At 37.5% G+C, this 15527-nt stretch overlaps 1 protein-coding gene across 9 annotated transcripts in view; it reads right to left on the reverse strand.

Annotated features, from left to right (window-relative positions):
• RFX3 (regulatory factor X3) overlaps positions 1-15527 on the reverse strand; it is a 295708-nt gene that overhangs the window by 81014 nt on the left and 199167 nt on the right. For 8 of the 9 annotated variants that reach the window (XM_032291035.1, XM_032291029.1, XM_032291028.1 and 5 more), the window contains one exon: positions 587-661. The exons of the other annotated variant lie outside the window; for it this stretch is intronic. In XM_032291035.1, the coding sequence (XP_032146926.1) occupies positions 587-661 (75 nt within the window). The remainder of the gene's footprint in view (positions 1-586; positions 662-15527) is intronic. 9 annotated transcript variants of the gene reach the window in all.

Below are 15527 nucleotides of genomic sequence, written 5' to 3' on the forward strand. Positions count from 1 at the left end.
TTATTAGCAATGTATGAGTTGTCGACAGTCTCACTTTTTCTTTTGGTTCACTTCTCACTTCTCTTAAGGTCTTAGGACCTGAGTTCAACTATGGGGCTGTTTACTGACCACCTTACACAGTCTTACTGGCAAACAAATAATTTCAAACAGTTTATCATTGGATTTGACATTAATAATCTTTTTTCTACTTAAAGAATATTACTGGTCAGGCAAGTAGACACTACTGTTGGACAGAGATGCAGATTATAAGTATTTGCTTCATAGTAAATAAATATCAAACTAAAACATTATAAATACTGAAAATTATTATTGATTACTTTTTACAAATACACAGCAACTTGTTACTAACTTGAAAATATTATATCTGTACCCAAAGAGTACAGAAACCTAATAAAGCAATATACTGGAAACTATTTTTTGGATATTTCACTGTACAAATTACCCATTAAATGACACAGAGATCATAAGGGGCTGAGAAAGGAAGGTTAAGAAGCAAAATAAATAATAAATAAAACAAGCATTTAGAGGCAAGCAACACATGCAGAACAAGCAAGAGATTAGTGTACACGAAGAAGAGGCAACTTACATGGCTGTTGAGAAGAGAGCTTCTGTGAGTGGACAGACCGTCAGACTTTTGCAGCGTCTCAATCGCCATTTCAATCTGATAATAGATGTCATTAAAAAAAGGGCTCAAGACAAGATAGTAATAAAAGGCTGACCAGAGAAATTTCTGATAGATTCTTTAAAGTTCAATTTCTTCTTCAATGGTTGCTAATGAACAGCTATCAATGTGTTTCCCCCCATTCTTCCCCACCCTCCAGAGAATAAAAATATGCACACTAACAATAAGCCCATTCACAAAGTAAACATTTTTTGAACATTCCATAATTATAATCAGAATGGAGACCTGAGGAGCAGGAACCCCAGTGGATTCTTCTCCTTATGAAGAAACATTCTTGACTTTCATAGTTAAGAGTGTGGGATAGTAACCATTCTCTTTCTAAATAGGCTCCCACCTAAACAGTATTTAATATTAGTTCTATTCTGTCATGAAAGGAAAATCATACTGCAGATTCTGAGTTTAATATGCATTAACAGTTTAATGCAAATGAACAAAGATTCTTTCATTAATGTACAAAAGTTACTAAATCTATACATCTCTCCATTAATCCTGTATTAAAATTTGGAAATTGGGGGGTCATCAGTATGAACAAACATGAAGAGGTAATGATGGTCCCTACATTATATTTTAGGATGTGGTGGTAAGGCAGAAGTATTAGAAATGATAGCAGAAATGGAATGTAGAAGAGAAAATAATTCAGAGCCAACAAAGAGAAGGGACAGCCACAGAAACAGCTTTATTCCGTGCAATCTCAGTATACCATGAGCAATTATTAATTAAGTACCAGGTGTTACTGATAAATGTGATACATTCTTAATAACCTCATATATAAGAGGATAGATAAAGTTATCTATCTTTCAGCTCCTGGTAGTACTGCATGTTCCATTAAAAACAGGTACTGAACACCCTGCATTTGGATACTGAGCTATATCATCAATATTAGCTAAAATCAAAAGAAAAAAATCACACCATGCAATTTAAGAGAGAAAATTGACTTAATTATTTTAACAGTCTGATTATATCAACAATTCAGTATAAGCTGTTATAAAAATATTTAAAGCTTTAAAACATAGTTAACTTTCTTATACTTTGGCTATGGAAACCAATGCCTTGAAATTTTAACATACTGCCCCCTCCCAAAGAAAAATAATACTGTAATATCCATAGCAAAGTCTTAATTTTCTACCAAGTTTCCAATTTCTTTATAAAACACTTGATACAGAGAACATTCAGTATCAATTGTATCAACATTAAATCTAATTTATTTCTAAATAACTGGGGAATAGCTTTAATTTCATTTTACATTATTTTCCCATGTTGCTAAATCTTCCCTGGAGTTAATAAAACATAATACAGAGAAGAGTATGTTAGGTTAAGAGATCATAAAAAAAATTCTTAAAATAGATATTAAATTAATTCATAGGAAGATATAATACAATTTATCCTACTGTTAACATTTTTTAGATAACAAATTTAAGTAAACTGGCTTCTAAAACATTCTCTCTGCCAGAATGGATGTTAATGCAGTTTATCATTATACTTGAAAATAGTGATATTGCACCAATGAAAAGAGGTACATTACAGAAAGAGTAATGTAAATGTAATGAATAAACAAACATTTTAGCAAAATGTTAAGCTGTGCAACTATAATGGACTTTGGTATAATATCTCTTAAAAGATGATTCATAAGTGCTTTGTTTTCAAAGAGAAAACAGAGCAGAAAACAAGCGAAAGGATTCATGTGACTATAATTATAGGAAGAATTTGCTCAAAACCCTCATACCTACATTTTCTTTAGAGTTTGAGTGCGGAGAATCTGAGGTAAGATTTCAGTCTACTAAATAAAAATAAAATGATCCATAACTTTTGATATTATAATTTTAAATGAAAGGTAAATTACCAGATATATAATTACTGAGGAACATTAAAGGAGAAGTCCATGCTCTGGGTTTGTTAATAATCACTTTCAGTTGGGTAAACAAGCACTTCTTTCTCCGGGGGAAAAAAAAGGTCAGCTGCTGTTACTGAAGTTGTTACTTTATGGTGGTCCTAGATTTCCAGATGATTCCCTAGAAGGCCAGGCTTTTAGGAAATGGCCTTCTCATTTCTGGCCAGTTTGTTTAAGAGCTTTGGAAAGGAGAAAGGAAATATGTGGGTGAAACTGAATTCCCCAGGAATAGACATACTGACATTCTAGAATGCCTTGGACCTTCAGAATTTTGGTTCTTCTTTGTGTTGTTACTTTGTAATACAGATAACAAAAGGGCTATTTCTTTTGGCTTTAGGAATCTTCTGCCTAAATGACTTAGGCCTGTGCTGAATTTGTGGCGCCCAGGGAACACAAAGGAAGAAACATGGAATGACAGGACAACTAAGAAATAAAGACTGAGTTCTTCTACAAGGAAGACACCAGCCTCAGCATGCATGTTGGCGCCTACTTGGAAACCCATGGGCTTCCAAATACTCATTTTTTGAGGCTTATTAATTAGTCCAGTGGGATAACCGGGACATTTAGTTGCCACCTCACTGATAAGAACTTTCAAGAAGCATACAAAAAGTTAACATTTATTTATTATAATCATTTTAAAAATACATTGACGGGAATTCTAATCTCATGAAAGGATCATTGCCCTGATTACATTTTTTAAAGGATGGTTTTTTTTTTTTTTTGAGACGGAGTTTCGCTCTTGTTACCCAGGCTGGAGTGCAATGGCGCGATCTCGGCTCACCGCAACCTCCGCCTCCCGGGTTCAGGCAATTCTCCTGCCCCAGCCTCCTGAGTAGCTGGGATTACAGGCACACGCCACCATGCCCAGCTAATTTTTTTTTGTATTTTTAGTAGAGACGGGGTTCCACCATGTTGACCAGGATGGTCTCGATCTCTTGACCTCGTGATCCACCCGCCTCGGCCTCCCACAGTGCTGGGATTACAGGCTTGAGCCACCGCGCCCGGCCCTTTTTTTTTTTTAAGTACATAGCAACTGTGTGCCTGTCCTATATAAGGTCATGTGCAAAAGATCATGATTACAAAAATTTTTCATAATCCAACAGATATTACGCTCCAGTAAGGGAGACAGGGATACAATCATATATATGGATACATGCATAATTACCCCAATGATATGGTTTGTCTGTGTCCCCACCCAATTCTCATCTTGAATTGTAGCTCCCATAATTCTAACATGTTGTGGGAGGGACCCACAGTGGGGGGTAATTAAATCATGGGGGTGGTTTCTCCTATACTGTTCTCGTGGTAGTGATTAAGTCTCACGAGATCTACCAGCATTTTTTTTTTTTTTTTGAGACGGAGTTTTGCTCTTGTTACCCAGGCTGGAGTGCAATGGCGCGATCTCAGCTCACTGCAACCTCCGCCTCCTGGGTTTAGGCAATTCTCCTGCCTCAGCCTCCTGAGCAGCTGGGATTACAGGCATGCGCCACCATGCCCAGCTAATTTTTTGTATTTTTAGTAGAGACGGGGTTTCACCATGTTGACCAGGATGGTCTCGATCTCTTGACCTCGTGATCCACCCGCCTTGGCCTCCCAGAGTGCTGGGATTACAGGCGTGAGCCACTGAGCTGGGCCCGTCTACTGTCTTTAGGGTTTCCCCTTTTGTCTGGCTTTCATTCTCTCTTGCCTGCTGCCATGTAAGATGTGCCTTTTGCCTTCTGCCATGATTGTGAGGCCTCCCCAGACATGTGGAACTGTGAATCCATTAAACCTGTTTTTCTTTATAAATTACCCAATCTCGGATATGTCTTTATCAGCAGCATGAGAACAGACTAATGCACCAAACAAGACCATTTGTAACAAAAATACAAGTATAGTTCAGGAAGGTGGAAGAAAATAAAGTAGTAGTCTTTAACTTTTGAGTAGTAGTCAACCCTTCTGAGGATGTAATGAAAACTGTGAACTCTCTACTTGGAAAAAATGTATGTAAGAACGCCTACAAAATTTGCATTTATTTTCTTAGTTTATAGACTCTCTGAATTCAAAATCCACACATTAAAAGATAGAAAGGTTCAGGGGGTAAAAGGGAAATCTAGGAAGAATCAACTTAATAGAGCCAGGAGGCAAAAAGTATAGGATGCGTCCCTAATTTGGGAAATGGCAAGAATATATATACAAAATGGGGCTCCCATACATATACATTTCACATATATATGGGAGTGGTATGAGTGAGGCTGAAAAAATAGGTTGGAAGTAGATAATGTATGTGAGAACCAGGGAAAAACTGATGTTATTAAGGTTTTGAGGAAAGTACAGGGATATATGAAAAATGCTAATTTTCAGAGAAAGCCAGGAGATGGGTTTTGCTAGGTATAATGGGCCATGCTAGTAGTAAGGTTAAAATAGGTAAGAGCAAAGTGTGCCCAGTAAGTGCTTGTGGACTGAATAGAAGCTTCTGGGACAACAGTAAGGGAAGAGACTATCACCTATAAGAATATATTATGACAATGGTGGGAAAGTGAAGTTGAGGAAGAGGCTGTAAGAATAATGCAAAAATGGGGAAGAACAGTACTAATGAGTCAGAATTTTGAAGTTACAAAGCTATGAAGGATTAATTAGCTTCATGATTCCAAATGGATTACTAATGTCACTCCTATGAATTAGCCCATGATCTGGGTTTATTATAGTTTCAAGGGGGTAGTTTTATGCATATGGGGTGGGGTTGTCTAGAGGGATAGAGGAATGGTGTGCAAATTAGCTAGATAAAATGTTAGCAAATTGGGATAAGTTTCTACTAGTCCCATCAAAGATTAAATTGATTTGTTAAATTTTCCATTACTATAAATTAGATATTTAAGTAAGTATTTGTTCAACCTTCTGAGAGTTTGCCAATCTCAAGAAAAAGATGGTACATATCAGCATCTGACACATAAAATACTAATCTCAAAGTGAACTGGTAAGATCCCATGCTTCCAGTTTATTGCAGACCATTTAAAAAGTTAACTTCTTTCTTTAGAAAAAATTTGTAAATTCTTCTAGGTAAAAATTTAACACTAAATGATGTTTTATTATAATACCCATAACTGTCATATTTAAGGTAGGAAATGATAATCAGTTAACACTGATGGAAAATTTGCTTAAAAGTAGGCTCACTGGCTGGGCACAGTGGCTCATGCCTGTAATCTCAGTACTTTGGGAGGCCGAGGCAGGTGGATCATGAGGTCAGAAGATCGAGACCATCCTGGTCAACATGGTGAAACCCCGTCTCTACTAAAATACAAAAAATTAGCTGGGTATGGTAGTGCGCGCCTGTAGTCCCAGCTACTCTGGAGCCTGAGGCAGGGGAATCAGTTGAATCCGGGAGATGAAGGTTGCAGTGAGCTGAGATCATGCCACTGCACTCTAGCCTGGTGAAAGAGCAAGACTCCGTCTCAAAAAAAAAAGTAGCCTCATTGATCCAAAAGATTACTGGCTCAAATGTTCAATGTGATATTCTCACATATCATCTGAGGAAATGCTCCTACCCTCAACAAAGATATATCCTTGCAGCTTCATACAACGAAAATGATTAGAATACCAGGTACCTGGAATTTAAAAGTGATTCAGAATCAAGGAATTTGCAGTTTTTTTTAAAAAAATATGAGAATAAAATCAAACAGCTATCCCTCTCCCAGTATAACTATGGCGTGTGCTGCTGATAGTAGGAAATTCATTAAACTAGCAGTTTCATATATATACACACACACACACACACACACACACACACACACACACACACACACACACACACAAACAGAATGAATTAAATAATTGAATATTACTGGAAGGAAGGGAAATTACTCCTTGCTGTTACAGTTTGACAAAGGATGGGTAAGGTGGTTCTTCACTAGAAATTTGACAAATAATGCCTGGCATTCTGATAGGGGCAGGTTAGTGAACATTTTAGGCAAAGCAAACAAGATAAGATTGAATAATGTAGGTTCAAGGAAGGGTAAGATTGGTGATATGGTTTGGCTCTGTGTCCCTGCCCAAAGCTAATTCTTGTAGCTCCTATAATTCTCATTTGTTGTGGGAAGGGCCTGGTGGGAGATGATTGCATCATGGGGGCGGGTCTTTCCTGTGAAAAAGATCTCCTGTGAGATCTTTCTCACAAGATCTCATGGTTTTAAAAACGGGAGTTTCTCTGCACAAGCTCTCTTTTTGCCTGCCGCCATCCACATAAGATGTGACTTGCTCCTCCTTGCCTTCTGCCATGATTGTGAGGCTTCCCAAGCCACATGGAACTATGAGTTATACATTAAACCTCTTTCCTTTGTAAATTGTCTGGTCTCATGTATGTCTTTATCAGCAGCATGAAAACGAACTAATACAATTGGCTAAATGATAAGGTTTCTTTAGGAACAGGTAAATATATACAGACTGCAATTTCTTGGCTAGGAGTGTTCAATTACATAGGATGTGGGCCAATTGCTAAAAAGTCTTGAGAAAGGGAATTAATCTGATACCACTTCATATATTATTAATAATTTGGGATACAATGTAGGATAGGAGAGAATCTAGACCGGAGAATCAAATTGAAAGCTATGATAATAGTCCAGGATTGAGGCGAGAAACTGGTAACAAGATTGCAGTGAGAATGAAAGGGCTGAATACAAACATATTTTCAAATTACAGCTCTAAAGGTAGGAGTCTAAGGGAGAAGACTTGGTAGTGGCTTATTTTTACTTGAAATGAACACAATGGCCTTTATTTCATCACTATGTGATTAGAACATTTTAAAATACACATATCAAACACATTGACATGAATAGATTCTAAAATGTTTTCCCGCTCATTTCTCTGCTGCATAGTCTTTATTCTAAGAATACGGATCATTTTGTTATCGAAATTTCTACTGTAGTGCAAAGTACTGTAATCACATTAACAAGAGGCCCTGTGACAACCTAAGACTAATTTAAACTAATTCAAGGCCTCAGTGATATCTCTCTTCTTGAGTGTTGCTCTTTCCTCTCTTTTTCCTTTCTCTTAGATTCTTTAATTTTTTAAATGTTTGTTTGCTTTTTTAACTTAATGACAGAGAACTAAATTGTTTTTTAGATTAAAAAGTCCATTTTTTCCATTAAAAATGGGGATGGTAAACATTCTGCATTTTTTCCCCTTTAAATTTATAAAGCTTTAGACTACGAAAATATCGTTTTTTTTTTTTTTTTTTTTTTTTTTTTTTTTTTTTTTAATCAAGTCTCTGAACTAAGGTATACTGCCTGTATGTATCTATTAAATGATCACCCTGGTACTGAGTCACTAATGGTGTACACTTCCTCCCCATGATTATCTAATGTTAGGGTACATGGTGCTTGAGAGTGAAGACTGGTTCTTGAGGGTCCTACACTATTGCCTAAAAGTCAGATAAGAAGCTACAGCAACTCCTTTGATATCAAATGGTACAGTAAGCCATTGTTGGTTCTTAGCCAAAAATGGGAAACCTCCATTCAGTACTAATGGAAGCCAGAAAGGTTTTCAGAAGATTGGCGGGGGGCGGGAGTGGATGGTGGATTCAGTACTGCCTTTAGACAGACTGCTGAAATGTCAGTGTGGCTGGTCTCTGGGCAGAAAAATGATAAAGGAATTATATGTGGTCTCAAAGCTCGGCAAAGGTGGAAGAGTCAAAGCTCAGGTAATGTGGAGAAGTTCCTACATTTATATGCCAGATTTCTGACCACATATTATCATGAAGATGAAAAGGCCTCTTTGCAGTGTGTCATATGACAAAATGCTATGGAACATAAATAGAAAAACCAAACCTGGTTGGAGCAACATGCTGAGACAGTGGTTTACAATGAAGCCTATTCAGGGTAAATCAGACTTCATCAGAAAGTATAGAGATGACCCACCCCCATGCCATGACTTGTGCTGTGAGTGAGTTTGACTGAGTGAAGAAAAAGAGGAAGGGTGTATGGGTTGCTATAAGAAAATATTTGGGGCACCAGACAGGAACTGGAGAATTACAGTAAACACATCTGTGAGTCAGCTCCCCTAACCAAACTTTGAATCCTCGAAAGACACAATCCCAGGAGTTACCTTCATTTGGGCAGAATGATCTCCATGCTAAGCCTGGAGAGCTAGAGACTATACCAATAAATTTTCTTCCAGTGTAGAAAGTGGCATGGTCACAAATGTGATAAAAATATGACCACACAAGCAATGAGCTGGCCTTTGTTCTTGTTGGGTAGATTAAAAAAATGCATAGATTCTGTAAGACAGAGGACATCATTTCTTTTTAGTATGCCAAGCATGTATATTTTGTGACAGACCACAGCAGTAAAGGGAACTTCCATGATTTCTCAGGAATTAGGATTAGGAATTCAGAAAGGACAAGGGAGATGTCATATTTCACATCCAGGAAAGAAAAAGTACAAAGTTTAGTGGAGCTCCAACAAAGACAGAGCAACCCCTCCAGGGAGGACCTGTAGGTTGCAGGGCAGCTATTATCTGCTGGGGGACAGAGACAGTGCAATAAATCCGTGGCCTAAAACTCAGGGTAAAAACTTTCCCAATCACTAAGATGCTAATGCTGCCTTGCTGGAATGAAGGACAGGCAGACAAGTCTATAAGCACTCAAGAGCCACCCTGAGACTTGTGCCCTATCTATCTGTCCAAAAATCAGCATCAAAAAAGAGATTTCGGAGAAAAGTCTTACCTAAGCCAGGCGGAAAAGAGAGTGGGGAGAAGAGACAAATGATGTTCAGTAAATGTTGTGCTTGTGTTCTCTTTTCCCATGGTCAAAGAAGAAATCAATATTTTACTTTTTCTAAGGCAATATATATATATATATATTTTTTTTTTTGAGACGGAGTTTCACTCATGTTACCCAGGCTGGAGTGCAATGGCGCGATCTCGGCTCACCGCAACCTCCGCCTCCTGGGTTCAGGCAATTCTCCTGCCTCAGCCTCCTGAGTAGCTGGGATTACAGGCACGCACCACCATGCCCAGCTAATTTTTTGTATTTTTAGTAGAGACGGGGTTTCACCATGTTGACCAGGATGGTCTCGATCTCTTGACCTCATGATCCACCCGCCTCGGCCTCCCAAAGTGCTGGGATTACAGGCTTCAGCCACCGCGCCCGGCCAGCAATATATATTTTTAAAAAGAAAAGTGTAATAGGAAAAAACCCCACATTTTCCCTATTATAAGGGAACACATTTTTCCTATGATAAGGGAATGCATTTTCCCTATTATAAGGGAACACATTTTTTCTATTATAAGTCCCCACTGCCTTCTAAAGAAGGAGAGGCCTTCTCATAGGATGGCCCTTTGTTTTGCAGAGTTGCTCTCAGGTTTAAGTGGTCACTGAAGCATTGAGAGATTTTGAGATTTAAAGGAGATGGAATGGTCCCAGACCTGGAAAGCGTGAAGTTGAAGAATCACTGGCAGAATAAAAGGATAGGCTGGGGAGAACAAGGTGGTACAAAGAGGCTTTGTGTGACTGTCTTTTAGAGAGTATGATGCGAAACAGTGCTTTCCCCTACAAAATCTTCAGTAAAAAGTATGCCACTTGCAGATGCTTCTAGTACAAGTAATCAAGACTGGCTGGAGCACAGGGATCATTTAGGGACAGTTGATAATGCCAAAAAGGTAAACCTCAGTTTCAAATGCAGCAAAATGGGAAGAGGTGTTGTCTTCTGTATGATTTACATGTAACCAAAAGAGGCTTCCCTGGACATGTTGGTTACATACACATCTATGCACTGTCCCAAACAGAATATCATATATATGGACAATTAGAACTCTTTCTTAATGTAAATGTTAACCTGTCATTCCATTACATTCTAATAAGGCAGGAAAAAAGAACAATTACATCATCTTATTTATTGCCTTTATAGGTCAAGGCATGTTTTCTTGACTCTGAAATGACTTTTTAATCTTTTGTTAAAAGACTAAAGGTCAAGACTGATATATTCAACTATCACTGTAATTAAAATTGGTTTCATAGTAGACACTTTCTTTGCTAGAACTGTTAAAGTGATTGGAAAATAGAACAGTACAATGCTTTATAAATTATAAAGTCTATATTAATTCTCATTTTATCTTCATAACAACTTTGTAAAATAGGAAAGGTAAGGAATATCTCTTTTTTAATAGATTAGAAACCTGAGGTTACGTGGGATTGATGGATTTTCTTGAGATATGTAGACTTCCTTGGGTATTAACAATGAAATCCAAGATTTATCATGCTTAAATTCAACATCATTATGATCATATACAAATATAACATGAATATAAATAAAGTGCAAATATTTCAAATTTGTAATAAAGCTATCTTCTGTTGTAATGAAGCTATCTTCTGAGGAGTAGATTATGAAATCAAAATTTGCTGAATGATTTACTGTTAACAAATGATTTACTTTCTAATTGGAGAATTTTAAAAATGATTGATAAGTATTACTCAAAATGATTTAAAATGATGAAGTTACTAGGCAACAAAAAGTTTTAACTAGATAAATTTTAATCATAAAAATAGTTACCTAATGCATAACAATTGCATCTTCCTGTTAACACAGATTACTCTGTTAACCTCCTCAGTGAGTGCTTTCTCAAAGACATAGCACTTCCATTTTCTTGTGAAAACAGTAAATTATTTAGAGAAACTTAATGAAGAGGATACATTTAAAACCAGGAATTTCCTTCTGGGTATTTTCTCTTCTGATCTCTAGGACTTTAAATTTTGTTTGTATCTGAAATCAGGTAAGACAGAAACATTTCTACTTAGACACTAATGTTTAGAAAAGGTACCTGTGATGGCTGGCATCAGCATGTAGCCACCGCTCACACCTGTATGAAATGACAGCCTTCTGGTGTGAGTGAAGAGGAGGGTACATCCTATAAGAAGCCATTCAACCAGGAACAACGAAAGAACACTTTCCTTTTGCAGTTAGTCTCTATAATCACTAAAATTGAGGTTCTTCAAATGTGGTCCTGCACCAGCAGTATCAAAATCATTTGGGTACCTGTTAGAAATGCCAAACAAAACAAACCCCTACAATGGAGACTCTGTCCCCAGGTCTTTCATACATGTATTGTTAATGCCTTAACCTCCTCTTGAATTTGCCCGAAGCAGTATTTTTCAGAATGTAAGGAGCAATTAAATAGTAGGTTACAAAATCAATAATGTAAGTACTGACTAGAATTTCTAAAAAATTAATTGAATACAGTAGAAAGTAATCAGAGTTAATTATACACAGTATGGATAAGTATTGCTTCATGAAACTTTAGTTTCAGTCATATGTATATATGTACATATATATACATAGTCATGCTTGTATGTAGATGTGCACTCACGAATATATGTTACGTACATATGAGTATTGGGCCACAATGTAAAGGTATTTCTCATTGTAGTTTGTGGCTTTAAACTTCAAATACTCTGTATTAAGCAGTTAAAACAGTATCAGTTCCCATCTAGCCAATGGATACCTTCTTCTAAGGATCTCCAGGGTATTCCTTGAGCTCAGCAGACCTGACAGATATATACAGAAACATCACCAATCAAGCTAAGATTCTAGCTATGATATTGCTCTTTAAGTTGCATATTCAAACAATATGAAAATACATTACTTCCATAGCAATGTCAAAACGTAGCTTAACTGAGAGATTCAGGATAAGCTGTCCTTTTAATAGTCAATTTTAAAAAAGCCCAGAAAGCAAATCTAGCCAGCTTTGCTTTTCACGTCCTCTTGAACCAGAAAGTAGCTAAAGACAAAATCTTGTTTTAGGTTTGATAAATGTTCAAATACGTGAAATCTTTTCTTTTCTAGTCACTGATAATTTTATGACATCTAGAGAAAAAAACTGTTGTTATGCTTTCAACCTGAAATTTTGGCAATTTTGTACCAAAGTTGCAACCTGAAGTTATTCTGAACATTTTCACAGGGAAAAAAAAAAAAGGTTGCATAAGAAACCTGTATAAATTGAATGTGTTTTGAGAACATCTGGCTTATGTTGGGATGCTGGGGTGAAATCAACATTGTCTTTTTGGACTTCTTTGATTATTTTGTGGAGCCCAGATTCCTCCATCATCACTAGAAGCCTATGAGTCTGTGATGATAAAACTAGTTTCTGAGACATCAAATACAAAAGCACTTGGGAGCTTACCCCTCAGAAATCTGGGGTAAGCACTTGGGAATTACCCCTCAGAAATTTGCTGGGTTAGAATTAAACAATAGGATTTAAACTCTATCTTACATTTTCAAATGATCCCTCCCTTTTACAGTTTATTCTGAGTACCAAGAACATTTTCACTTTGTAGTTAGTTCTACATCATCACTAAAACAGACTCCCTCAAAGTGTGGTCTTGGACCTACATTTTCAATATCCCCCGGGCACTTGTTGGAAATGCAAATTTTGCGGCCCTTGCTCACACTGACTGAATTGAAAGCCACTGGGGTGAGATTCAGTGATGTGTTTTAATCAATGCTCCAGAGGATGCACACTCAAGTTTGAAAGCAGTTGCACTAAAATATGATCATTTTTTTTTCGTTGTCAGAGTCAGACTGCAATGACTACTTAAGAGAATATAAGTAGGTAGGTAATGGGCATTCCTGCAATGGTGCCAGCTAACTCTATTTAAAGGCCAATTTTGCAATCTTAACTATTGTCTGCATTCATGCTTTTCTTTCACTCTCTTGCTACCCAATTCTACCCAATCTTTAGGTAATTTTGAGCTTATATAAGGAACATTATCAGGAGGGTAAGCACCATTTTGATGACTCTAAAATTAATCAGTTGATAACGCATTAACATTTGTGATTTAAAAAATAATATGGCAAGAAAGTAGTTGAAACTAACCCGAAAAAGAAGTCTGGTGGCTATTTGTGAATTTCTATTTTTGCTTTGCAGGCTTAGGTACCTTTCAGTGCAGGAACTAGCTTCATTAGCCCATACTGTAAACCCTAAAATTCACAGAAGCACAGTGCCTGGTCAACAGTACTACCTCAATAAATGTTTGAGAAAGTCAGTGACTTAAAAAAAAACAACCACAGATTCTCAATACATAAATACAAATACAAAACATCAACTTTCATTCCAAAATATTGAATAATAAGAATGGCTCTAAAAATTTCAACTAAATTTAATGCCAATATTCATTGTCTAAACTTGCAACAGTATAATAAATGAGGACTTTATCTGAAACTTAGAACAGGGTTTAATGTGAAGTGTGACACCTCACAGACAATATTAATACTGGGCACAAACAGGGTTTGTTTTATCTATATGCATTTGGGGAATATCACCAAAAGATATAATTTATAATCATTAAGAGCTTGCCCGAGATTTTTTCTTTTCTTTTTCTTTTTTTTTGAGACAGTCTCCGCCCAGGCTGGAGTGCAACGGCGCGATCTCAGCTCACTGCAACCTCTTCCTCCTGGGTTCAAATGATTCTCCTGCCTCAGCCTCCTGAATAGCTAGGATTACAAACACCCACGATCACGCCCAGCTAATTTTTGTATTTTCAGTAGAGACAGGGTTTCACCATGTTGGCCAGACTGGTCTTCAACTCCTGACCTCATGATCCTCCCACCTCGGCATCACAAAGTGCTGGGATTAAAGGCATGAGCCACCGTGCCCAGCTTGCCTGAGATTTTTAAAAGTAACAAGTGTCTTTTTTTTTTTTTTTAACAGATAATATATTCACATGCCTCCCACCTTTTTTTCTTCATGTATCCTTCCTAAAGCTATCTTTAGGATTGGCTGGGCGTGGTGGCTCACGCCTGTAACCCCAAGACTTTGGGAAGCCAAAGCAAGCTGATCACTTGAGGCCAGGAGTTAAGAGACCACCCTGGCCAACACGGGAAAACGCCATCTCTACCAAAAAATACAAAAATTATCTGGGCGTGGTGGCACATGCCTGTAATCCCAGCTACTTGGGATGATGAGGCAGGAGAATCACTTGAACCTGGGAGTCAGAGGTTGCAGTGAGCAGAGATTGCACCACTGTGCTCCAGCCTAAGTGACACAGTGAGACTCCAACTCAAAAAGGAAAAAAAAGGTATCTTTAGGATATCTTATATAAGCATATACTAATACATGTTTCTATTTACACACCCACACACACTACCCTTTGCTTTTTCACTCAATATGTTTTGGAGATTTTTTTCATATAAATGTGTGTGTGCGCGCGCATATGTACGCACAAATATACAAACACACATTTAAATATGCTGCCTATATATATACGTATGCTACACAGCATACACACACACACACACACACACACACACACACACACACGCTGCCTCATTACCTAGGGGCTACATATGCTATGAAAGAGATAAAAGTACTAACATTTAATTACATATTTTCCTGCTGATGGATAATTAAGCATTTTCAAATTGTTTTCTTTTTTGAGATGGAGTCTCTGTCGCCCAGGCTGGAGTGCAATGGTGCAATCTTGGCTCACTGCAACCTCCGCCTCCTGGGTTCTAGCGATTCTCCTGCTTCAGTCTCCTGAGTAGCTAGGATTACAGGCACCTGCCACCATACCCAGCTAATTTTTGTATTTTTAGTAGAGACAGGGTTTCACCATGTTGGACAAGCTGGTCTCGAACTCCTGACCTCAAGTGATCCACCTGCCTCAGCCTCCCAAAGGACAGGGATTACAGGTGTGAGCCACCGTGCCGGGCCCCAATCCTTTTCTATTACAAATAACTCTACAACAAATATAATTTTTATGTAGCATTTCATATACATAAGAGTGTTGTCAATCTGATAAACTCCTGGAAATACACTCACTGTGTCAAAGGATACGTGTATTTTTAATTTTGATGAAAAATTTCCACATTGCTCTACAATTTTGTGCCAATTTAGATTCCCATCAATCATGATTGAGAGTACCTGTTTCCTTACACACTTTGCACGGCTTACCACCCTCTTCCGAATTGCTTGCATGGGATGAAAAGCGTT

The sequence above is a fragment of the Sapajus apella genome, unplaced genomic scaffold (genome assembly GCF_009761245.1).
Source record: "Sapajus apella isolate SASKATOON/1434 unplaced genomic scaffold, GSC_monkey_1.0 scaffold24, whole genome shotgun sequence".
Lineage (NCBI taxonomy): Eukaryota > Metazoa > Chordata > Mammalia > Primates > Cebidae > Sapajus > Sapajus apella.